Source organism: Penicillium nucicola (assembly GCF_028828085.1).
Source record: "Penicillium nucicola strain IBT 29836 chromosome Unknown utg000001l, whole genome shotgun sequence".
Lineage (NCBI taxonomy): Eukaryota > Fungi > Ascomycota > Eurotiomycetes > Eurotiales > Aspergillaceae > Penicillium > Penicillium nucicola.
In genome coordinates this window covers 4,104,422-4,128,918 of record NW_026643125.1, presented here as the reverse complement: position 1 = coordinate 4,128,918, position 24,497 = coordinate 4,104,422, and the positions used below count along the sequence as shown (strand labels likewise).

The 24,497-nt window shown below is 49.8% G+C and overlaps 8 protein-coding genes across 8 annotated transcripts; 6 read left to right on the top strand and 2 right to left on the bottom strand.

Annotated features, from left to right (window-relative positions):
• Positions 1–1,235: 1,235 nt before the first annotated feature.
• On the bottom strand, positions 1,236–2,303 carry N7511_001559 (uncharacterized protein; the record flags this gene model as incomplete). Its single annotated transcript, XM_057123984.1, has 1 exon — positions 1,236–2,303. One exon carries the CDS (start codon positions 2,301–2,303, stop codon positions 1,236–1,238), a length of 1,068 nt encoding a protein of 355 aa, XP_056989717.1.
• A 1,207-nt stretch (positions 2,304–3,510) lies between these two features.
• On the top strand, positions 3,511–4,387 carry N7511_001558 (peroxiredoxin; the record flags this gene model as incomplete). Its single annotated transcript, XM_057123983.1, has 3 exons — positions 3,511–3,658; positions 3,711–3,892; positions 3,950–4,387. The coding sequence occupies 3 exons, from the start codon at positions 3,511–3,513 to the stop codon at positions 4,385–4,387; spliced, it is 768 nt and encodes a 255-aa protein (XP_056989716.1).
• Positions 4,388–5,085: 698 nt separating this feature from the next.
• On the top strand, positions 5,086–7,792 carry N7511_001557 (beta-glucosidase; the record flags this gene model as incomplete). The annotated part of the gene is made up of 3 exons (XM_057123982.1): positions 5,086–5,856; positions 5,907–6,158; positions 6,212–7,792. 3 exons carry the CDS (start codon positions 5,086–5,088, stop codon positions 7,790–7,792), a joined length of 2,604 nt encoding a protein of 867 aa, XP_056989715.1.
• Positions 7,793–8,352: 560 nt separating this feature from the next.
• Positions 8,353–10,627, top strand: N7511_001556 (uncharacterized protein; the record flags this gene model as incomplete). Its single annotated transcript, XM_057123981.1, has 2 exons — positions 8,353–8,567; positions 8,884–10,627. 2 exons carry the CDS (start codon positions 8,353–8,355, stop codon positions 10,625–10,627), a joined length of 1,959 nt encoding a protein of 652 aa, XP_056989714.1.
• A 1,292-nt stretch (positions 10,628–11,919) lies between these two features.
• N7511_001555 (putative DUF21 and CBS domain protein (Mam3)) lies at positions 11,920–14,082 on the top strand (the record flags this gene model as incomplete). The annotated part of the gene is made up of 1 exon (XM_057123980.1): positions 11,920–14,082. The coding sequence occupies one exon, from the start codon at positions 11,920–11,922 to the stop codon at positions 14,080–14,082; it is 2,163 nt and encodes a 720-aa protein (XP_056989713.1).
• A 1,244-nt stretch (positions 14,083–15,326) lies between these two features.
• N7511_001554 (putative C2H2 finger domain protein) lies at positions 15,327–16,748 on the bottom strand (the record flags this gene model as incomplete). The annotated part of the gene is made up of 3 exons (XM_057123979.1): positions 15,327–15,344; positions 15,406–16,576; positions 16,636–16,748. The coding sequence occupies 3 exons, from the start codon at positions 16,746–16,748 to the stop codon at positions 15,327–15,329; spliced, it is 1,302 nt and encodes a 433-aa protein (XP_056989712.1).
• A 528-nt stretch (positions 16,749–17,276) lies between these two features.
• Positions 17,277–21,246, top strand: N7511_001553 (HECT domain protein; the record flags this gene model as incomplete). The annotated part of the gene is made up of 3 exons (XM_057123978.1): positions 17,277–17,485; positions 17,537–21,074; positions 21,124–21,246. 3 exons carry the CDS (start codon positions 17,277–17,279, stop codon positions 21,244–21,246), a joined length of 3,870 nt encoding a protein of 1,289 aa, XP_056989711.1.
• Positions 21,247–21,612: 366 nt separating this feature from the next.
• N7511_001552 (uncharacterized protein) lies at positions 21,613–22,650 on the top strand (the record flags this gene model as incomplete). Its single annotated transcript, XM_057123977.1, has 4 exons — positions 21,613–21,648; positions 21,768–22,103; positions 22,150–22,312; positions 22,361–22,650. 4 exons carry the CDS (start codon positions 21,613–21,615, stop codon positions 22,648–22,650), a joined length of 825 nt encoding a protein of 274 aa, XP_056989710.1.
• Between the last annotated feature and the right edge of the window lie 1,847 nt (positions 22,651–24,497).

Here is a 24,497-nt window from a genome sequence, read left to right as displayed (position 1 = left end):
TGTGATTGAAAAGTTCGGCGGGATAAGGTGCGTCTGTATTCGGACTGGTTGAGTTCGTCGATAGAGGCTTTCAAAAGAAAGCCAAGAAGCGTATTTGTTAAAGTTGACAAATAATGGCTGTCATGCGTATGTCAGTAGAAGATCTTTAGAGGCTCTAAGGGGTTTCCAACCAAGAAATGTATGAGTAGTCAATGAAGCAGGATCTCCATTTCAATAGTTGTAAGTGGGGTTATTGCGAATAGCTGACGGTTGCGTTGCATCCATGAATAAAAGGTGATAGCAGCGCAGGAAAGAAAGTTGCGCCACCTTTCCCTGTCTGCCTGGTTCCCGAAATGGCACATGTGAAGATATCCAAAGAAGACAGAGATTTTCATATAGGGTAGTGCGATCGTATGCAATGTTTCGCGGTTCAGTGTCGGGTTATAAGGATTGAGCAACTGCACTTCGACTTCCATTCTTGGATACCGAACGGCTTGAGTCAAATAGTGTATTTCTCAACGCGATATGCGGGCTGGTTGTCCCCCCCAAGGCCCCGGCACGCATCACACAATCCGTGACGGATCTCGCGATTACATGATGCATTGCTGCCAAAAGGATTTCACGTCATTGTGGTTTTCAAGCCGTCATTTGTAGGAGACTGTGGAGGTTTGGCCGGGGATCATTTGGTGGGGTGGTAAGATTGAACGGCTTGGGGAGACTGATGCATCGATATGTATATAAAGACCTGAAAGAGAAATCGATCTCAAATGATAAGGGAATAACCAGAAAAGGTGTTCGCAATAGTCGCCTCGAGCCGATGAAACTGACGCGTGGGGTGATACGACTATTGAGACTTCCTGATTAGCGAGGTCAAAGGGATATAGGACTGGGTCTTGTAAAGGCCTGAAACAAGTGAAGCGCCTGATATACATACTGGGTTGTTGGTATCGTACTCCCAGTTTTCAGTTGGAGTGCTGATCGTAACGTTGAACCCGAAGAAAGTATTGGGGATAACAAAAGCAAACAGGGAGGCGGATGGCATTTTCTCTGGAGAAAGCAGAGGGAATAAAGGGCATCCTCCTGCTGATGACATGGGAAGACGATAATGCAGCTTTTCCTTTTAGTATATCATCAATATATATCAATATAAATTATGTTGGAAGATATCTCAGGGAGACGTTCAAAGTAGAAGATTAAATAGATTCATGTCCATAGTGTATCAAAGAAAAAAAGAAAAATGTTGTGTGACATGTACTCTATGAATCACTCTGTTTGCTGCCATCTGCTTGCTCGCCACCTTCTTTGTTCTTCCAAGAACCAGCATAGTGGTGTTCCACGAGATAGGGGCCACGATCCTTTGGCCAACCGCCTTGTCCAGCGGCAAATGCCGCATCAGGAAGAACCAGAACATCCTGGAAGAGTGTCGGCTGAGTGATATTTGTGATATTGTCACGTCCCATAGGAACGCCCATCTCCAACTCCAAATTTTGGAAGAGCGCGCGGGTCATGGCCTGGGGTCCCGTCACATCAACGACGTCGCTGATCATTTCCATGGACAGATTAGCCATGGTGACGTTGTGCTGTGTTGCAGAATCCTCCAGCATCTTGGTGACATACTGGATCACGGCGACGATGTGACTTGTCCTGGGTTTGGCCATGACAGTCCAACTTGAAAATTGGATTCCATCAAATTCCAACCCAACAACCACCGTTGCCTTGCCAATGAATTCATTTGGAATCCAAGTGTCGATTGGTTCATGGCACGTCACGTCGAGGTCGCTCCAGATTCCTCCATCGGCATAAAGAATCAGCTGGCGGAGTAGATCGGCCTTGAGGATCGGCACTTGGAGGGATGTATAGAGATCGAGAACTTGCGGGTAGTCTGCATATTGTTCGCGGACGTACCGTTCTGCACTCCCATCGGTGAGAATTTCATGTCGAAGGGTTGGATTCTTTTGCAACCAGCTGTTTATTTCGCCTTGTCGATCTGGGTTTATCCCCATAGGTCCGGACTTTTGCCATAATTTGGCCGGGAATGCCGAGTGTTTTTGATGTCCATGATAGTTCTTCACAGGGAGATAGCTGGGTTTTCCAGGGAGTGATGTTGGTGTTGACTGGGTGCTTGTGGCTGTTGATTGAGGCGAAAGCAAAATGATTGGCGTAGCTGCAGGAGATTTGTTGCTCACTTTGACATCCTCGGAGCATATGCATGAGTCGAACCCAAGTGCAAAACCTGCCGAGTCATGGCGCAGTTTGAGAGCTATCCAAAGAGAGGATGTGATGAATAGGAGCAGCAACCCCAGGAGGTAGTGAAAGCGTCCCATCCTGGTAGCGATATGGCTTTCGAAAGAGATTGAAACGGACGTTAAAAGAGATAATCAAGGAGACTGGCCATTTTTTAATGTAGGTCTTTAGCGGTGATTTGAGGTGAGATCCACCATGTCAGATTTATCAGAAACTTGGCTTTCCCTCTCGGCAGTGTATCGCTAGTTCGTGAAGATCCGATCTTTGCTTTGACCCGACTTTTAGAAGTACAAGGTCCTCCCCCGTTGGATGCTACTGGATCCCTATAACTTATACCACGAATGACTACAGATAATCCCGTTGGAGACACGAGAAGTGGCTAAATGGTCCAGAGAAACCGTGATTAGAACGGTCTAGTTCGGAAGGGCTTATGTCGACGATATTAAGGGTCTCACATTGGGCCACTCACGTTGTTGGATTTGTGCCGCAGGGTCCAATTATATGCAATTCATCCAATCAGCGAGTTTACCAAACCCACGCGCAAGTCAGCTTCAATTGGGTATTTTTAACCCATCGAAGGCAAATTCTGTTTGTGGAGAGATCTGGGCCGGGACTGTTCGTATTTTGGTCCGATAGAGCCGGTAGTTGCAGCATATCTGGCAACATACTCGACATGCTGTATAGTAGAGTATTGGGTTCATATCCAAGGAAACTGAATACTAGTGATGATCTGCTTCATCTTTGATAGTGCCCCTATTATCAATGTGATGTGTCCCTGCAGCAAGCCAATGATAACGCGATATTTCTTTTTTGTTCGGCCTGTGCCGGAGCTCAGCCTCTTTAGCGACGTGGACGGGAAGAAGCAATATCAAACCCCCATCGTGAGATCAGAGGCCAGATAAGACCAATGATGACAATTGAAGAGAGAGAGAGATAGACAAGGGTTCTGCCCAACTGATGAAGCAGTCTGTAGATTTACTCGCCTGATCGTGTTCGGTTCCTCGAGATATTATTCACGAAGTCTCTAGTATCGGAATCATGACCTGCGACGTTGAGAATCAACATATCGCGCCAGCTGTGGCATAGAAAGATAACATGTAGCTTATCCCTATAACAGTACACTAACTCATACATTCGTTTACAAGTCATGTAATGTACACTCGGAGTTCGGCATTGCGCCCGCGAGCCCCTGGACCAGCTCGTTAGTCAGCACTCGGCCCGCGATGACGTGGGAGACAAGCTTTCGAGTCGGAGCTTCGAGCTCAGTTGAAACCTCTGCATCTCACAATGGCTTCCAAGATTGCTCCCCAGATGTTCCGCGCATTCCGTGCTGCACCTCGTGCCACACCGTGGGCTGTGCCTCGCACGCCCGCTTTCCGTCGCTTTTTCGCGGCCCCGGCGCAGGAACAGCCGCGCCTTCGCCTGGGTTCAACTGGTATAGAACTTCCAGCACGGCGGATATGACGGCCAATGCTGACATGAGATAGCTCCTAACTTCAAGGCCCTGACCACCAAGGGCGAGATCGACTTCCACGAGTACATTGGCAACAGCTGGACCATCCTCTTCTCTCACCCGGCCGATTTCACCCCGGTATGCACTACCGAGCTTGGTGCTTTTGCCAAGATGAAGGGTGAATTCGAGAAGCGCGGGGTTAAAATGATTGGATTGGTGAGTTTCGGACATTGATAGTCCACCTGACACTTGGCTAATGCAACCTTTCAATAGAGCGCCAATGATCTTGGCTCCCACGACGAATGGATCAAGGACATCAACGAAGTTGGCTCGACCCAGGTCCAATTCCCCATTATCGCCGATGCCGACCGCAAAGTTGCCTTCCTCTACGATATGATCGACCAGCAGGACTTGGATAACATTGACCAGAAGGGCATTGCGTTCACTATCCGCTCGGTCTTCATCATCGACCCGAGCAAGAAAATCCGTCTTACCATGATGTACCCCGCCTCAACGGGCCGGAACTCCGCTGAGGTCCTCCGAGTCATTGACTCCCTCCAGACCGGTGACAAGAAGGGTGTGACCACTCCCATCGACTGGCAGGTCGGCGACGACGTCATCGTGCCTCCCTCCGTGTCGACCCCCGACGCAAAGAAGAAGTTCGGCGAGGTTCGCGAGGTCAAGCCTTATCTGCGTTTCACCAAGATTTAAAGACAAACTTTCCGTTCCGTGTACAACATGTACAACACTTGGATCCATAGAAAAAATTGACAATGTCGATCGTGTTCCCAATGGCATGGGCTATTTACAGTAAATACTCCGTGGTAAATCGCAACTAGCACCGGAGGAATCTCGGATTAATGCATCGTCCAGTGGAAATAGAGTGGAAGTCACGGTTCAAATCTTCTCACCCCTGACACTATGTCTGTTTAGGGCAAGGATTATCCGGGGGAGCCGTTCAATGCTGTTCATCCCTAATCCATGCGGGAACGATCTCCACAGTCAAATCGTCAGGTTAATACTGCGAAGACCACGCTAATCAACCTCGGCACGCAAGCGAACCGTCGATCCCTGAACAAACATCACTCTCGCAAGCTCTCCAAGCACCGCCAAGAGCAATGCTAGCTCAACCCCATGACGATCTATACTGCTATAGAGCAAGGATCGCCTGCTCCCCATGGTGTGCAGAAGGATTCCTCCGAAATGCCCACACAGGCGTTACTCATTTCCTGTTTCTGGGATATTGTCCGTAGTCACACTCCATTTATATAAACGGCGGAATCGCTCGAAAGTTCTGCATGTTCTTAAATCCGGGGAAAGGCCCTCTTTTTTCACCTTGATACTGGCCTAATACATTCGTTCATAAATTGTTTCTCTATCCATACGTGCTCGGAAGCCCCCTGCATACCATGGCTCCTTGGGCGCATCTAGCTCTAGTCACTCTTTTCACCCCGCTGCTAGCTTCCCCAGTTAGCGAGTCCGAGTCTATAAACAACCAGAAACGCGCAGCAGAAGGATATGAATCACCTCCGTACTATCCCACTCCTCCGGGGGGATGGATCTCCGACTGGAGCGAAGCCTATGAAAAGGCTTACAAGGTCGTGAGCAACATGACCCTGGCCGAGAAAGTCAACATGACTACCGGAACAGGCTTCTTCATGGGCCCTTGTGTCGGTCAAACGGGTAGCGCGCCCCGATTTGGTATCCCGAATATCTGCCTGCAAGACTCTCCCGTGGGAATTCGGAACTCGGACCATAACACTGCCTTCCCGCCAGGTATTACAGTGGGTGCGACCTTTAACAAGGACCTCATGTATGAACGTGGTGTCGGATTGGGCGAAGAGGCTCGAGGGAAGGGCGTGAATGTTCTTCTTGGGCCTGCTGTTGGTCCTCTTGGCCGCAAGCCGCGTGGTGGACGGATTTGGGAGGCATTTGGTGCCGATCCTTCTCTGCAGGCTTTTGCAGGAGCTGAGACGATCAAGGGCATGCAGAGTACTGGTGCTATTGCTGCTATCAAGCATTTCATTGGTAATGAGCAGGAGATGCACCGTATGAGCAGTATTGTGACCAAGGGATATTCGTCCAATATTGATGACCGCACATTGCATGAGCTTTATCTTTGGCCTTTTGCGGAGGGTGTTCGTGCTGGCGTGGGCTCGCTCATGACTGCTTATAATGATGTTAGATCAATTAAATCCTCCTTTCGTGTTCCGTTACTGACTTGGAGTAGGTGAACAGCTCGGCATGTAGCCAGAACAGCAAGCTGCTAAACGGAATCCTCAAGGATGAGCTCGGCTTCCAAGGATTTGTCATGACAGACTGGCTGGGCCATTACACCGGTGTGGGCTCCGCGCTTGCTGGGTTGGATATGGCCATGCCTGGTGACGGTGCTGTTCCTCTCTTTGGTGACAGTTATTGGGGACCCGAAATGTCCCGCTCGGTGTTAAATGGAAGCCTGCCTGTGGACCGTTTGAACGATATGGTATGTGCAGTTTTCTGGTCGAATATATATCATGTCTAATGCGCATGGTATAGGTCACTCGAATTGTTGCAACTTGGTACAAGTTTGGCCAGGACAAGGACTATCCATTGCCTAATTTCTCGACCAATACTCAAGACAAAGAAGGCCTTCTTTATCCAGGTGCTCTCTTCTCTCCCTCTGGAGTCGTCAACCAATTTGTCGATGTCACAGCAAACCACAATGCCACAGTTCGAGCCGTGGCTCGCGAGGCCATTACACTGTTAAAGAACGACATGGATATACTTCCACTGACTCGCAATGACAACCTGAAAGTCTTCGGTACCGATGCTGGAGGGAACCCTGACGGTCTCAACTCGTGCACTGATATGGGATGCAACAAGGGCGTTCTTACAATGGGATGGGGCAGTGGAACGGCCAGATTTCCCTACCTCATTACTCCACAAGAGGCGATTGCCAATTTGACTGACAATGTGGAGTTTTATATCACCGACTCGTTTCCTTCAGATGTGACAGCCAATTCCAGTGACATTGCTCTCGTCTTTATCAATGCTGATTCTGGTGAGAACTATATTACTGTCGACGGAAATCCTGGGGATCGCACTAATGCCGGCCTTAACGCTTGGCACAATGGAGATGACCTCGTTAAAGACGCAGCTAAGAAATTCTCGAATGTTGTGGTAATCATCCACACTGTCGGGCCGATTCTCATGGAGGAGTGGATTGAACTGGACTCTGTGAAAGCGGTTGTCGTGGCCCATTTACCAGGCCAAGAAGCAGGTAACTCTCTTACCGACGTCTTATTTGGAGACTACAGTCCCAGTGGACACATGCCTTACACGATCCCAAAGAGCGAGGATGACTATCCAGACAGTGTCAGCTTGATCGACCAGCCATTTGGCCAAATCCAAGACACCTTCACCGAGGGTCTCTACGTCGATTACCGCCACTTCATGAAAGCGAACGTGACACCCCGATACCCCTTCGGCCACGGGCTCTCCTACACAACCTTCAACTTCTCCCAACCCTCCTTATCAGTCGTCATTCCCATCGATGCAGCCTATCCAGCAGCTCGTCCAACGAAACCATCCACTCCACAATACAACACCAACATTCCAGCCGCATCAGAAGTAGCCTGGTCATCGACTACGTTCACTCGCATCTGGCGCTACCTCTACCCATACCTTGACAACCCCCAGTCCATCACCGCCACAAAGGAATACCCCTACCCAGATGGCTACAGCACAGAGCCACATCCCGTTCCGCGCGCCGGCGGCGGCCAAGGTGGAAACCCGGCTCTCTTCGAAACAGTCTTCTCGGTCCAGGTCCAAGTCCAGAATACAGGAAAGAGAACCGGCAAGGCTGTTGCCCAACTCTACGTTGAGCTCCCATCTTCGATTGGTCTCGATACGCCTGAGCTCCAGCTTCGACAATTCGAGAAGACTCGGGAACTTGCATCTGGCGATCACGAGACTTTGACGCTTCACGTTACTCGGAAGGATGTTAGTGTTTGGGATGTCAATGCGCAAGATTGGATGGCTCCGGTCAATGGACAGGGAATAAAGCTTTGGGTTGGGAATAGTGTTGCTGATTTACCTGTTTTGTGTACTGTTGGTGGGGGCTGTTCGGCTGAGTAATGGCGACACAAAAGCCCACTGCTCTCCGGGGCTCCCCCTCGCCCTCTGTCTCTTTTGATCTGCATCTCACTTCATAGTTAATTGAACCTCACATATTACTTGAATTCGTCTTATTTTGGGATAAGTAGAAGCTCTATTTCAACTGGTATGCTATTGTCAACATCGGAGGCGAGTGGTTGGTTGTTTCACAGCCGCACATACATATGCACGGGAGTACCCGTGTGGGGCCGAAAGCTTAATATCGGTATAGCATCATTTATTTCTATCTACATCGCAGCTGATAGAGCTTACTTCTACTGTCAGATCGAAGTCAATACGAATAGAATAGATGAATGGGCCATAAGACTTGATTGTAGGATGATTGATTTTGGTGGGGAGAGCGCAGTACCAGAGGTTTCTCAACAGGGAAGGAACGCAACAGCCTATTTAATGATATCTTTCTCCTTTCCTCTCTTCTTCTTCTTCCTCTTCTTCTCTCCCAACAAAGAACCTTGACAATCTCGACACCAGTCGAGCCTACCACCAAGGCTCTTTATCCTTTCTCTCATCTCTCGTCCACAATGGACATCTTTTCGCTCCCCGGCCTGGGGATGTGCATCCTCATCGTGCTGTGGGTGATGTGGGGGCCACGCAAGTGGCTCCGTGTTATGGCAACTGTCGTCGCCGTCGCTGCGGTGACACTGTTCGTTGGCTCTGCCGTGTGGGCCAACATCCACAAACTGGTAGCCTGCGGTGGCTACGGATTCGCAATCTGGGGCATTTGGTCTCTCGTCAGGTAAGTCAAACATCCTAATTCCCCCCAAGGCCCCCTCTGTCGTTGGGATCTCCTCGGTATCCCGTCATGCCCCTCATCTCCATCCTCCTCATCCTCCTTCCACTCATCCCCCTTCTCATCCATGTTCTTCCACTCACCCTCCTTCCACTCACCTTGCTTCCACTCATCCATGTCCTCCTTCTCGTCCATGTTCTTCCACTCATTCTCCTTCTCATCCATGTTCTTCCACTCACCCTCCTTCCACTCACCTTGCTTCTACTCATCCCACTTCCACTCAAGCATTTGGTCCTAGTTCCATACTGACAAACATTTACAGTGGGTGGTGGGCAGCGCTGCCCACGCCCGTAGCTGTGCCTCCTCCAGCAACCAGCGCTGATTTGGTCCCGCTCGAGGATTTCAAGGCGTTGGAGGTACAGCTGCTGGCGAGGGACCAAGAAATTGCTCGCTTGCAGAAAGACCGGGACACGAAGATCAGCCAGCTCAACGAGACAATTCGCCTCTACCAGAAGGGGGTTTTGTCGGGGCCTGGACAGCTGCGTGATCTCGAGGATCAGAAGCAGGCTGCAGAAAGAAAAGCACGCCACCTGGCATACAAGGTGGACGTGTTGGAGGAACAAGTGAAGTCACTTGAGAAGGAGGGCGAGGTCCTGAAGGCCCGGATCCCTAATGCACGTGCTCGATGGGAGCATCCTGTCAAGTCGGGCGTCTCCAAGCAGGGAGGTCGCCACTCAACCAAGGGGACATTGTCCCACAACAACAAAGTCGCCATGGTTGACAGCATGTGGAGCGGCAAGTATTCCGCAATCCGGGAGAAGGGCCTGAAGGATCTCAACCTCGTGGAGGAACGTGTTCAGGAGTTGGAGGCCGTCAACAAGGGCCTGCGCAACACCAACGCCGCTCTCAAGAGCGAAGTCGATGAAAACGTCTCTCTCCGCTGGTACCAGGAAGGGGTACTTCAGAAGGCACAGGCCGGTAACCGAGAGAAGGACCGCCTGATTCAACAGATGCGTGCTGCTCGTCAGCAAAACATGGGTTTGACCAACCAAGTCGGTGGCCGAGAGCTCCACCGCGAGACTGAGGCAGCCGCCATCACTCACGCTCACCAGAATGAGATTGATGGCACTCGTCTTGCTTTGGAGAAGGCACACAAATCGGCACTGGCAAGCCAAGCATGTGAACATGAGCAGAAGGAGAAGGAAATAATTCGGAAATTCGAGGCGGAAATTGCAGCGGTCACCCGAAACTTCGAGGCTCAGAACCAGCTTATGCAGGCCAAGCTTGGCGAAAAGCAGGCCCAGGGTTCTGATGTCCAGTCGGAATTGGAGGAAATGACCCGCAAGTACCAATCACAGACCCTTGAATCGAACAACGACCTGGCAATCGAAGCCCGCAAGCATGAAATGGAGAACATCACTCTTCGTGCCAAGGTGGCAGAACTGGTGGAAGCTGCAGATTCCACCAAGCTTCTTTGCACACAGCACGAGAGCCTCCTCAAGCAAGTGCAGGCCGAGAACCAAGAACTCCGGGAGAATGGCACGGGCGACAAGACTGCCGAACAAATCCAAATGCTGACCCGTCACCACAATGAGCAACTGGAGAGCCACGTCCGGGAAGCCCGCAAGCAGGGCAAGGAGATTGCCCGTCTTCGTCTACAGATGGACTCGATGAGTGAAGCGATGGCTGATGACATGGTTTCTTCCTCCAAGCAGTCCTCCAACCAGGAGGAACTGATCAAGAAGCTACGAGCCGAGAACGCAAACCTTCGTGACCAAGTCGAGATGGGCACAGTTGACGAAATGGCGGAGATGGACATGCTGAAGGCGGAAGTGGCCGAGTTGAACGACAAACTCAAGGCTGCGCAGAAGGGACAAGGCATTGCCAAGTCCGGACCTGGAGGAATCACCAAGGCCAAGCCTAGGGAGGGATCGCGCTTCGATTCCCGTGCTGGCCGTGCGGTGGCCGAGAGCTTCCACCGGAACCTGGAGGCAATGAAAGAGAAGCGGAAGTCTTCGTTGGATGCGGACAGACTTGCCAAGTGCTGTGAGAACTTGAAATTATAGTTCTCACGCTAGCGTGTTGAGGCTCTGCTCCATTACAAGGAGTATCTCGAATCCTCCACCAACTGTTCCGCGGTCCCCCTTCCGCTCTCTTTCTCTGCTCTCTGCGTTCTGTTCTTCTTCTTCTTCTTCTTTTTTTTTTACATTCAAATGTGTCGTTAATTTTCCGCACCATACATATAGGGCAGTGCTAAAAAGCCACCCTAAATTGCGAAGAAACTACCGACCCCCACATGTTAATAGCGCTAGATTTATAGCGCTTGTTTGATTATTGTAATTTACATGATGTGTTACCGTGAGAATGCACCAGCTTCACGGTATCTGAATGAACCAGATTTATGATCAAATCTTGCATACAGTAGCAGCCTATAAAACCCTGGGTTTGCTAGTAATTCCTCAGACAAGTATTCAAGTCTCTTAACTCCGCTGCTCCATCAGATAAAAGTGATAAAACTAGAATGCTTTGATTCTAACTTACAGAGCCTAGGGGCATGGAATACCTCGATTCTGTGCTGCCATATAGGAAAACTGTGTACAGCTTGCCCCCTAAGCCCAAAGATTGTGAACATGTTAAAGTAAATGAACCCTGACACGTTCATTAAAATGCACCTGTCAACTAAATATGAGGTGAAGTTTGAGGTCAAATATCATACTGGAAATGCGGCAATCCTAACGCTCATGTTATACATGCACAATTGTATGGAGAGGGGTGTATCTATAACCATTTGGGGGGTGTTTTAACATTACAACATGTCCCAAATTGTAGTCCCCGCTCAAGGGTTGTTAAGCATTGCTTCGCCCATGAAGACTCATGGATAGTCTTCAACTGAGCAAGCCATCTCTGGTTCGACGTTTTCTTCATGAGACCGTCATCTCCGCTCTCATCACTCGTCCTTCCGACCATCACATATCGAAGTGATATGGAAAAACTGGCAACGAGTCGTGAGGACTTGAAATTATTCTCCTCCACTCATGAGATGTGAGGACTTGAAATAACAGTCCTCCGCCCAAGGGACGTGAAGCTATATGCTTCGGCATCGCCCACCAGGGACTCTAGGCCTGATAGCCCCCGGATGACTCAGCCAACTCAATTCCAACTTCCTGCTCATGCGGATCGTCATTCCCGCTTCTCTCACTTTGCTCAGTGTGCCCTGTTTTTTTCTGCTCGTGGTACCTGTCCTCAGCACTTGTACCTACACCTACTCTCTGTTCCGGTTCTCTCGTCCGGTGTCGTTTTTCTCTTGGGCCACGCTTTCTGTTCCTTTTCTGCAGCATGCTCAACTGATCTTGCGCCCATGCATTCCTCGTCATACCGTTCTCTCGCCGCTCGGCCTGTGATGCTGGGTCTGGCAAAACTCATTTTCCTCGCCATCTCACAACTTCCGTTTGCGACCGCAGCGCCTGCTCTTTCCCCCTTCCTCCGCATCTCCTCCGAGGCCGAACCACCAAAGGAACCTAGCGACCCGAGTCTATGGCTCTATCTGGGAGTGTCAGCCGCCCTTGTTCTCAGCGGCGGTGCGTTTGCGGGGTTGACAATTGCTTTGATGGGACAGGATGAAGTTTATCTCCAAGTCATCAAAACCTCTGGCGAAGGTCCCGAAAGGAAACATGCCACTAGTGTTCTCAAACTCCTGAATCATGGAAAGCACTGGGTCCTCGTCACTCTTTTACTCAGCAATGTGATCACAAACGAAACATTGCCTATCGTCCTCGACCGAACACTGGGTGGTGGCTGGCCTGCTGTTTTAGGAAGTACAGCATTGATCGTCATCTTCGGCGAGATTGTTCCCCAGTCAATATGTGTACGTTATGGTCTTCCTATTGGTGCCTGGATGGCTCCTTGTGTTCTAGTCTTGATGTACATCATGTCACCAGTGGCCTGGCCTATCGCGAAACTGTTGGACCGACTGCTGGGCGAGGACCATGGTACCATCTATAAAAAGGCCGGATTGAAGACCCTTGTCACTCTCCATAAAACACTGGGTGAGGCAGGCGAACAACTGAATTCCGACGAGGTCACCATCATCAGTGCCGTCCTCGATTTGAAAGAAAAGTCAGTCGGCACAATCATGACCCCGATGGAAGATGTCTTCACCATGTCTGCAGACACCGTGCTCGATGAGCGCACCATGGATGTGATCCTCTCTCAGGGATACTCTCGTATACCCATTCACGCCCCTGATAACCCTATGAATTTTGTCGGGATGCTTCTCGTTAAAATGTTGATCACATATGACCCCGAAGACTGCAAACGAGTTCGCGACTTTGCTCTGGCCACTCTTCCTGAAACACGACCCGAAACAAGCTGTCTCGATATTGTCAATTTCTTCCAAGAAGGAAAATCCCACATGGTCCTTGTCTCTGAATACCCCAGTGAGGATCGTGGCGCTCTTGGAGTTGTCACCCTGGAAGATGTTATTGAGGAGTTGATTGGCGAAGAGATCATTGATGAATCCGATGTCTTCATTGATGTCCACAAGGCTATCCGAAGAATGGCTCCTGCCCCGAAATCTCGTGTCCCCAAGGGCAAAATTATAGAAGAGCCCCCGCTCAATGCAACCATTGTCACAGATGGTGATTTGATTGATGCCGACCCTGCAAACCCCGAATCCACACCCAAACATTCCGAGCTCATCAGACGTCGAAGCTCCGTGGAAGCACCTCTCCCTCGCTTCCAGTTACGCAAGACAAACGGCGACCACAATTCCAATGCGGTAGATGGATGGGTGACCCAAATGGGCACCACAGATGAAATTCGAGAACACCTGAAGCATCTCGGTCCGTCTAATCTAGCCAGTCGTCCGCGTTCAACCCGATACTCCGCGGTCAAAATCAAACGTGCAAATACATCACCATCCCGCTCCTCGCAGGCGGATTTTGAATCTGCACACAGCGCATCTGACTCTACCAAAGTCCAAAATACATCCACCGCTTACCAAGGTGGCATTGGTGCAGGTATCCTTAACTCTGCTGGACCAGACGCGAAGGATGGTGCGCATGCACTCAAGCTTGGCTACGGCACAATGACCTCAAATGATGGTATGAGTAAAGGCACAAACGCACAACAATACAAAGACCTCCCCCATGTCTCTATACCCGAGGCAGTCAACGAAGACCACGAAGATCAACCTCCTTCTGCTTCGACGCGAAATGGCAGCAGTGGTGCGGGCAGCATTCGCTCAACCGATTCTCCCACTGGTTTCCCCTATCATCACCGCGGTCCAGCTCGCAGTGGCAGTATCACCGAGCAGATTGTGGACGTCAACGGTATTCGAAAAGTTGTCCTCCACGCAAATGGCACGAGTTCTTCAGACGGTGAAACTCGCCCCTTACCGGAATCTGACCTTACCGATTCCGCTGCCACAAAATCAAAGAAGAAGCGCCGTCGCAAGAAGCGCGGCAACAACACAAATACCGATACCGGTCCTTCTGAAGACCAACCATTACTTCAAGGTTGAAATAGAAGGTCATGACACTACCGACTCCGTTGCGGTAGTCTTTATAAATGAAGCACATTTTCACTGGGACAATTTGGGCGCATGTTGGATCGTTAACTTTGTTATGAATACATTCTTCTGTTCGATCCGCTCATATTTCTCTTCCCTCACTGTAGATCCTAGTAGCCCCCCGTATTTTTGCTTTTAACTGATATACCTTGGCCTGTTCATTACTGTATCGTCGTCACCTTGCTAGCGTGTTGCATCCGATCCGGAGACGGTTAGCTCAAGCAAGCTAATTCTGTTGTTTATCCCGCTGATCGCAGTCACCATGTTCTAGGTTCAGCATACCATTCTATTTGTTGCAGTAGCTCGTGCCCCTAACGTCCAAGCTAATCTTTACATCGCCACCTGTACTGTAACATCATGATATCTCGCCCCTTGTGTGGAAGCAAGGGCTATCAATGGTTGATAGGGAGGAACAGTCTCATACTCCAAAGAACACTGTACTGTATGTGTGCACTGAGCTCAACCAGGCCATACGCCGATCCTCTTTTTGTGTCGTCATTCTTGAAAATGCTCAATACCACTGGTTGTACTCATTTTCAGTTCGACCCCGGCGCTTAACAACAAAAGCAACTTTTCTAGAGGTTTAATCGGTCCGTAATAATTATCACACATGGCAACTGGAATGAACATGCTTCGATATGTGTATACAGCATCATCAGCTACATGTACTAGCCAAAGGTCTAAGTCAGGCTTTGTTTCAACTTAATCTACATTGAATGAGCTATGGTTACTGTCCAAGCAATTGATAATTGAATATGTTTGATTCTCGGGACCAGATACATGCTATGCCAAACTTCCCCATACAAAAAGAAGGTCCTCGATATGCTAACTAAAATGATGGCACAATGATAGCACCGGAACAAGACAATGGATGCAACATGTGATCGCTGTTCATAAAGATGTCCGTCATGTAGATGAGATGAATGGACGATGGGGCCTCGTTAAAACCGTGAAGAGCGTAAAAACTCATTTGAGAAAATGACTCGACACGGAAAGAGTACCCCATGACGGATGATTGCTAGGCTGATAGCCCAAGGGTTGCCAAAGGTCAAGCAGTCTTGAGGGCCAGATGAGTGTGCAAGCCGTAGATCTGCGATGGTTGTTGACGTGAAGATGTTGGCGGGTATTTGTCGCGAATGATACCGAAAAGTGGGAACCAGGTAATAGCTCTCGTCGGTGTGAAGAAGTTGATGCGATCATTGGAGGAGGGGATCCTGATAGAATGTTAGCTTTACTGATCGTCTGACAGTAAAAACAGTGAAACGGAATACATACGCGGAAGTGCTTCTGGTGGTTGCCGCCCTTCTGCACGCGGGCAAGATGACGGTTCTCCTGGCGCATGCCACGTTGTCTTTCGCGACGCTCTGCGACATGAGCGGCCTTCTTCTGTTCCTCGGTGGCTCGGATCATACCCAGACCACCATTAGCACGGGTAGTGAGGGCACGGTGGTGAGTGGGACGACTGCGGGGCTCTTCTTCAATCTCTCCGTTCTCAATAGCGAGCTGGCGCTCAGCTCGTTCAGCGGCAGTGGGGTAGTTGTGCAGGTTCTGGCGGTAGTAGACGTTAAGTGAGCGGTGACCGACGGTCTTTCCAGACGGAAGGTGAAGCTCAAATTCATCTTCAATAGCGTTGGGTGCCTTTCGGTGGTAGTAATCGTCCTCGTCGACTGAAGATGCGGAGCTCTCGGTTTCCCATCCTTGGTCATCAGCATCGGAGCGGTTGACTTTGACGCCACCCTCCTCGGGCATGGACTCATCGTCATCATCGTCGTAGGTGCTCCGGAAGTCGTAGTATTGTCCGATTTCAATTTGTTCGTCTTCGGTTTCAAAGGCAATCATGCAGTGGCTCTTATCGCGCATGTGGGCTTGGATAGCGTGGGGGCTGTCTTTGATGGTGTGGCAGTAGATACATTCAGAGTTCTCGGTGATCTTGCGGTAGAGATAGTGCACCAGACCATCGATATCTGCCAGATACTGTCTCTCTGGGATGAACATGCCGTGAGCCTTGAGCATGTGGTCGACATTGGCGTGGATGTCTTCAGACTTGTCTTTGCAGAAAAGGCAGCGAGCTGCGGAGTATTCCTCCATAGTTGTATCCTCGTCTTCCTCGGCTTGTTCTTCGATGGTGGTAGACTTGAGATTGTCGGTGATGTTGTTAACGTCGGTTTTGACGGGCTCTCCAAGGGAGAACGCAGAACTCATGACGGAACCGGAGTCACCGTCCTTGCTCAGTTGAGCTTCGCGTTGCTTGTGCTTCGCGCTCTTGATGTGGTTTTGATAAGAGTTCTCGCTGTAGAAGGCTTTGCTGCAAGTGTGGCAGGACTTTTCGTACGATGCCTTCGCGGCGGCCTCCGTGGATGTAGCTTTGGCGGCCAAAACTTTTTCGTTGAACGTCTCAAGAGAGACAGGTGGCAAGGAAGCAATACGGCGCTTCATGTTGTAAAGACTGTGACGGTTAGTGATCTATATGGAGAAGACCCCGCAAAAAAAAAAAAAAAAACTCACTGCCAATCTTTCCGCATGTGATCTCTCTGCGCATCGCTGCGGTGGAAGGCGACGAGACAGGTGTTGCAAGTGTATTGCAGCGACGACGCCGCGGTATCCTGGGTGGTGGACATTTTGGATGTTTGATCGAGGTTGTTGGAAATGGTGGGTTTTCCTTGGTTGTGGGATGAATATTTATCGCAGGCGGGGTACATGCGAAGGCTCTGATTAGGCCGTGGTTTAGTTATTTTCGATCGATCCGCGATGCGTCTAATGATGGATGTCGCCAAAAATGGTGGGTTTGAGATGGATGTAGGAGAGAGATTCTGGACAGCAGAAACTCCAGTGAGTCAGACCTTGTAGTCGAGTCAGACTGGTTCATGGTTGATCAATGCGAATAATCTTCTTATCGAGACGCTAAGCCTATTTGGGATCCAACTAGACTTTTCTTAGTAAGTCTGGCATCATATCTCGTTAGTCAGCAGTCCACCGGACTATCCGGTGTTCCGATCTCCGGGCCCCGGACTTCTGCCTGAGGCTACGGAGTCTTACTACGATGATATCAGGTGAGCGGTCTTCTCATTGACAGTATTGTTGGCAGCCTAACCGCCATTCCTCTTACCCTCTTTTGGTCTCTCAGACATGCCATTTTCCCGTTGAAAATGACCAGGCTCCGAGGAGCTTCTATCGACGACCCTGATCTTGCACGATCGGCCGGCGGTAACGGACGCGCTCACATCTATCGGTCAAAGCTGCCACCAAACGCGCCCGAGACCATTATACAGAATACCATTGAAGTTTCGGACTCGTCAAGGGTATTACCGAGGTATCGCGATGAGCGAAGGCGAGGTTTTAATGGGTTGGTTAGAAGGTGGGCTTGAAACACTCGCTTCCACTTCGCCGCTTACCATTCTCCAAATAGATACAAAGCACAACTCCTATACGGTTGTGAGGACCCCGGATGTCAAACCCCCACTTGCGCAAGTCGCTGCCGAAGAATTAGCGACGGACCGTATCGCCGCTACACGGAACTAAGCGCACGCACTTTGGCCTGCTACCTCGCCAGTTTGGATGATGCGGAGAGTGGCTTATGCCGGAACACACCTAAACTTCCACCCGAATTGAAAGTCGAAGACTACCACCGAATCTCCTTACGAAGATCACGTACTCTCGAAGCACAGAAAGCTGCGGCCCGCAAATCCCCCAAACCGGAGAAGGAGGAGGTACTTGGTAGTGGCAAGACAACTGTTGAGGGCACAAATGAAGATACGCCTGGGGTACAGGGCACAAGTTACATCCAAGACCTCGATCATGCGGCAGAACAACAACTTAAAGACCCGAAATCATTTACCCAAAACCTCTTCGACACAATCTCATTGCGCATGGTTGAATGGCTTCCTCTGCGTCGCACGCCGGACCACGTTGAAGCCAAGCCGATACCAACGCCACAAATAACAAACGAATCTAGCAAGAAATCGAGCCAGGAGAAAGTCTCAAACGGACGGCGAAAATCTCATGGACGATCTGTCACTGCGAAGCACACGCAGCCTCGTACTCCATCATCACGAACACAACCTGCGGTGGAGCTCAAGTTTCCGAATCATCATGTCAAACGACGATCTGTCCCTGAAGTTGACCACTGGCGCCAAAGCCCTCGGTCAAGTCTTGAGGACAAACGGAAGCCGGAGTTCAATCTCAAACTTCCACCACCGTCTACGAATGAATACCCTAGCCTACCCTCTCCTCCAGCACTAAAACATAGACCTCAAAAACATCGGGGGCGGATTGGAGAACTAGATTCGGTTCCCCAAGAACGTCGCAAGGCCCAACGACGCGTTTCTTGGGATAGTGAGAAACTTTTGCATCACGTCTCTGAGAAGGCCACCGTGAACACTGAGCTTCTTCCTCTGATGCCGGCTGATACCCAATCACCCAGTGAGCGTGAAGCAAAGCATGAACAGGTTGAGCACTCACAAGATCAAGCACCACTGGCCCAATCGGTTACTCATTTGAACCCGGAGATCATTGATGGCCTGTCAAAAGTCATGATTGAATCCGACGAGGACGCTGAGAGTTGGAAGGAAGAACTTGATCGCATGCAGGCAGCGGGCAGCTTCGAGCAACCTGATTGGCAATTTGCGACTCTTAGGCAACGTGAAGCCTTTCCATTCGTTGCTCAAAGTACATTTTTTGTACTAAGTAGCCCGCGTCAAATTTTGCGTTCGTTTGGAAAAGAACAGACAGACATTCTCGAGGCAAATCGTTTGGATGTAACATGTTTGCGCACATCTCTACAGCGCCTATTTTCTCTTTGTCCATGGGATATTGCATTGCATAGTCTATGGAGCAGTTTGGATAGGATGTTCATCCCACCGGATGGATTCACTTCCGGTCGGCCCTCGCGCCGGTCATCTCGGAGCTCGACAATGACTGGGCCAACCCCAGTTGTTCCACGGCGGCTGACTGAATCTGTGGAAGAGCATTTGTCTGATCCTGATGCTGCCTACATTGCTACTATTGTGCTATTCGCCTTGGTAAGCTCCGTTCCAAAGATTGACCAAGGAGCTTGGCAGGCAGTTGTTCAGATGCGTGCCTCTGGCTTTGTTGCTTCCTTATCAGACATGCGCAAGCTGCCTGTCGAGTCTGCCCAGCAAGCGGTTGAGGTGACAGATAGATTCGAACATGAGCTAGGCCTTCGCTTGATCAACCGTCTGGTGCGTGCTCTCACAGCGCGCATAGCCTACCATGAAATATCCAAAGCGCGACAAGTCTACAGCTTGGACTTTCCCAAACAACGAAAGATTAGCGTGTTGGACCGCGTGATGGACTATCTCAGCGAATACCACCGTTCTCAGGATGAGACAGGCTCAATCAACCCCTCCTCCCTCATCGTTGAATGGCTTCGGACGCTCTTTTTACGCGAGTGGGATGGCAACCCAGATATGGCTCGTAGTAGTCCGGCTGGTGGCGCTGTACAAATCCTAGCCTCAATGTACAAGCAACGAAATCGACTCGGTTTGTCTGCTGAAGACTTCCATACACCACTTCTCGCCGAGCGGCTGGACCCCTTGGAGATGCCTGTGGCGTGGGTCGGAGGCCTTTCGAACAACCGAACAATGCATCTACTCTCATATTCCTTCCTCTTCCCTCCGTCTTCGCTTGTCATTTACTTCCGTTCTTTGAACTATTCTGCTATGGCCAAAAGTTACGAAGCTGCCATGACCACAACGAGGCATGTCACACAGACTGCCTTTGGCGCGATCCAGATAACTGAGGATCTTGGCCTTCTCACTCGCATGAAAACATCCATGTCAACGTACCTTGTTCTTGTTGTTCGACGAGACAACATTCTGTCAGATGCCTTAAGCCAGCTATGGCGCCGGGAAAAGCGAGAACTGATGCGACCGCTGAAGGTGCAAATGGGCATGGATGAAGGCGAAGAAGGCCTTGATCATGGTGGTGTCCAGCAGGAATTCTTCCGTGTATTGATGAGCCAAGCTTTGGATCCATCGCACGGCATGTTCACAGTTGATACCCGTCATCGTGTGTCCTGGTTCCAGCCTTGTGCGTTGGAACCTTTGTACAAATTTGAACTGATCGGCTTGTTGATGTCCATTGCCATCTACAATGGTCTTACGTTGCCTGTCAATTTCCCAATCGCTTTTTACCGCAAGCTCTTAGGACTCAAGGTGAAGCATTTGGAACATATCCGTGATGGATGGCCAGAGCTATCACAGGGTCTTGATACATTGCTGTCATGGAAAGATGGCGACGTTGGGGACATTTTCACACGCACATACGAATTTAGCTGCGACGTCTTCGGTCGAATTGAGACAATCGACATGCAACAAGTTGATCGTGACGCTTCTTGGCCTCTCTCTAGCAAAATTGCCGAACGCGGCTCTACTCCAGGGTCCAGTGCCTGGATGGACATCCCAAGCTATTCTCAGCCGACAGCGACCAGTCCACAGTCCATGGCCGTCGAAACCGGCGCCTCATCAAAGCATGGCTCAGATACCCAGTCATTGGCTGAGTCTTTATCGCATTCACCTCCAGAAGAGGCCGGTCTTGTCACCAATCAAAACCGACACCAATTCGTGAAGGACTATATCTTCTGGCTCACGGACAAATCGATCCGACCACAGTTCGAGGCGTTCCAAAGAGGCTTCAACACATGCCTTGATCGATCGGCTTTGTCTATCTTCACCCCCGAAGCCCTCAAGACCGTGGTAGAAGGCATCCAGTCAATTGACGTGAAGGAGCTCGAGACTCATGCTCGTTATGAGGGTGGATTTAGCCCCGATCATCGTGTGATTCGTGACTTCTGGAGTGTCGTTCAGGAATATCCCAATGAGAAAAGGGCACAGTTGCTCGAATTTGTCACTGCCAGTGATCGAGTTCCTGTCAATGGAATCTCCAGCATTATGTTTGTCATCCAGAAAAATGGTGTCGGCAATGTGGTAAGTGTCACCTTTTTCCTATTTAGGCAACTCGTACTGATTTTTATAGCGTCTTCCCACTAGCTTGACGTGCTTCGGGCGCTTGCTTCTGCCGGAGTATTCATCGAGAGAGGCATTGGCCGAGAAGCTTGACAAAGCTCTTGACAACGCCCAAGGATTCGGAGTGGCCTGAGTGGCCTGAGAATCGATACATACCCATTTTGTGACATATTGAAGCCCTGCATATTATTTTAGCCCAATAAAGCATTTCTCAGCCCAAACACAAGAGATTGGGAGAACGGACAAATCAGGCGCTATAGATCACCATCAGCCCCAGAGCTAAGCTGTGGTTCGCCTAACACAATATGATCGGACTCCTGACCTCCGTTGACTCAACATAATTGTAATCCCAAGCCGAAGAGCCCCTGCGTACTGAATATAAATCCATTGGCAGCTCCGTCGACGGTTCATCCACTCGCACGCCCCCTCGGTCCCCGCCACCCCACGTTCGATAAGATTCATTCAGGGTCTGCAATACTTGACTTCTACAACCATCACCATGGCCCCAATCATCCACTGTGTTCGCCACGCCCAGGTATGTGCCCATGATCTACATGCATTCTTCGCGACCCCCGGAGACTCCCGGCCGTGACTCCCCGCCATTGGATCTGCCCCTCCAGGTCCATGCAAGTCAGGATGGTCTAACAATCACAGGGTTTGCACAACCTCTGCACCGAGAACCACGTTATCCCCGATCCTCTCCTCACAGATCTTGGTCATGAACAATGCAGCAAGCTGCGTGAAAGCTTCCCGCGCCACGCAAATATCGACCTAGTGACCGCCTCGCCACTTCGTCGCACCATCTACACTGCGCTGGAGAGTTTTGCGCCAGTGTTCCAGGCCAAGCCAGACCTCAAGATCATTGCGCTTCCCGATACTCAGGAGACATCAGACGTTCCCTGCGACACTGGCAGCGAGCCCGAGGCCTTAGCGTCCGAGTTCAAGAATGGCGTGGACCTGACTCTTGTGCAGAAGGGGTGGAACAACAAGGTATGGACAGGAGCCCCCATTGTACGGGTGATACTGACGCACCCAGCAATCCGGTCGCTACGAGCCAACCAACAGAGCACTGAAGGAGCGCGCCCGCGCAGCTCGCCGCTGGTTGAAAGCCCGCCCAGAGAAGGAGATTGTGTTGGTCACGCACGGCGGATTCCTGCACTACTTCACCGAAGACTGGGAAGACAGCAGCCAGTTCCAGGGTATGTGACACAACATAAGGCGCGGAGGATTACACTAACTTTTCACAGGAACCGGGTGGACCAACACCGAATATCGAACCTTTGCTTTCACCGAGGAAGTGCACACCGATGACCTCGACGGAAACCCGCTGGACGGCGATAATGCTTCTATAGAGGAGACTGTTGATTCCCGGGAACGCCGCGGTAAGAAGGGTCCCATGGCCAGCCGGGAAGAGCAGAGGAACTTGTATAAGCTTGGTACACAGGGCTGGGATGACCAGGGATTGCAGATGAGCACGGCTGAGCGTGAGGCAGCCAAGGTTGGCGGGGGTAAGGAGGTCAATGGAGTTCGGGTATGAGAAAGTGAAAAGGTGACCGTTGATTTTGATATGACATTGCCATTGTCAGGCTACATATATAGAGCCGATAGAGTGGTTCGCATTGTAGATAGACGAAACTAATACATTCATTGGTGGGCTATACTCATTTATTCTCTTTCATTTGCTCTCTTTCTTGCTTCGAACATAATGGTACTGAGCCCCTGGGGCTAAAATAGCCTTCGGGTGTTTCATCGACAATAGAACAATGATATAGGTCAACTGAACAAGGGCTCCACGTTGTCTTCTTCTTTATACTTCCCTTTGAACCTTTATGTTCTGTCGTGTACCATTAATGGCCTTCTTCTGTCTCGGAGTCGATTCTGCGACAGATTTGACAGGGATTCGACAAAGGTCGCGTGTATACAAGACCATGGCTGAATTGACCTTTGTCTTAGTTGGATTGTCTATATAAGGACTTGTTTCCCCTTGATCAATATTCATCAGCACATCCACGGTAATAGTTTGAATCTATGTGCTTTGCAGCACTCACAGCCCCAAGTGATCTATATTATCAGCTGAGTATCATTCTATTGCTGATATACAGGGCTAACATACTATCTAGGATCATTCGCATGCCATACTATCTTTGACCCAGATTGAGTATTTCCTTCCAAATCACCCAAAAGATGCTAACAACTAGTATAGGAGTTTAACAACCCAATCCCAATTATCTCATACGAGCCTAAGTACAATCCCTCCTGTTTGACGTGTGTTCACTAACAATAATATAGAGATACACACAGACCAGATATATTACCTGATGTAAACCTGAGTATTCCTGTTCATATTGCGGTATCAAATACTAAGAACCGTCTATGACCTTTCGGTATCCAGACTCATAATCTCACACAAGCCTGAGTATACATTCTTTTCCCACATCATTATGTATCACTACTCACATCAACCTAGGATCGTTTACCTTCCGCCTCGAAAATACCCTTGAAAGGCCTAAGTGCATACCAAACCCAGTATATCCCTTCCTTTGCTGCTTTGCCGATGCTAACACGCTGTTTAGGAATATTCCCACGCTACCACATGACGGAATTAACATCTCACTGAGTAGTTTTTCTGTCTGATAATATGTGCAGATGCTAACACCCGCTTAGGACCATTGCCATATAAAAGCGACTGTGTTCTATCCGGCTGAGTATATTCCTAGATCATTATATTTGAGAGATGCTAAGATGACACAGAAACACAATCTTCGGAGACCTCATCCCCCATCTCGCATCCCCCACTCATGATGTAAGTGACTGTCTAACTTTCGATCCTTGCTAATGTCTGCTTAGATAGAACACCTCAGTTCCCGGACCGACGAATCGCGGACCGAGCAAAACAGTCCTCCAGGGTTAAGCCTAACAATATAATCCCCCTCCAAATAAACGCATGCATCTGAAACTCACAGCAAGGAATATAGGAACCGTTCTCCGCAGACCGACCACCGATCCCATTGTCAAATTCGATTCATATCAATGACTAAGTTGTTCATCTCCCGATCATAGTGATGGATGAATACTAACCGAATACAGATCCAACGAGACGCTTTATCTCTGACCAATCCTCTACATACGTAGCTCCGAAAAGCTAAGATATTCCTGTCCTCCTTCGTTTCGCTAATGTGTATTACAGGCCACCTCCTATTTGGCATTATATCGCGATGGACTTTCGCCACAAACCTACAGATAAGTGGATAGCTTCATTTTCATCGTTGTTTGTTTAGTACTAACGGTTGCCAGGGTTTTTTAGATTCTTTGTTCACAGAAATTCCTATTTTTAGATCATCACGAGGTAAGTAGACCCCTGCGCCTATCGTTACTAACATCTAC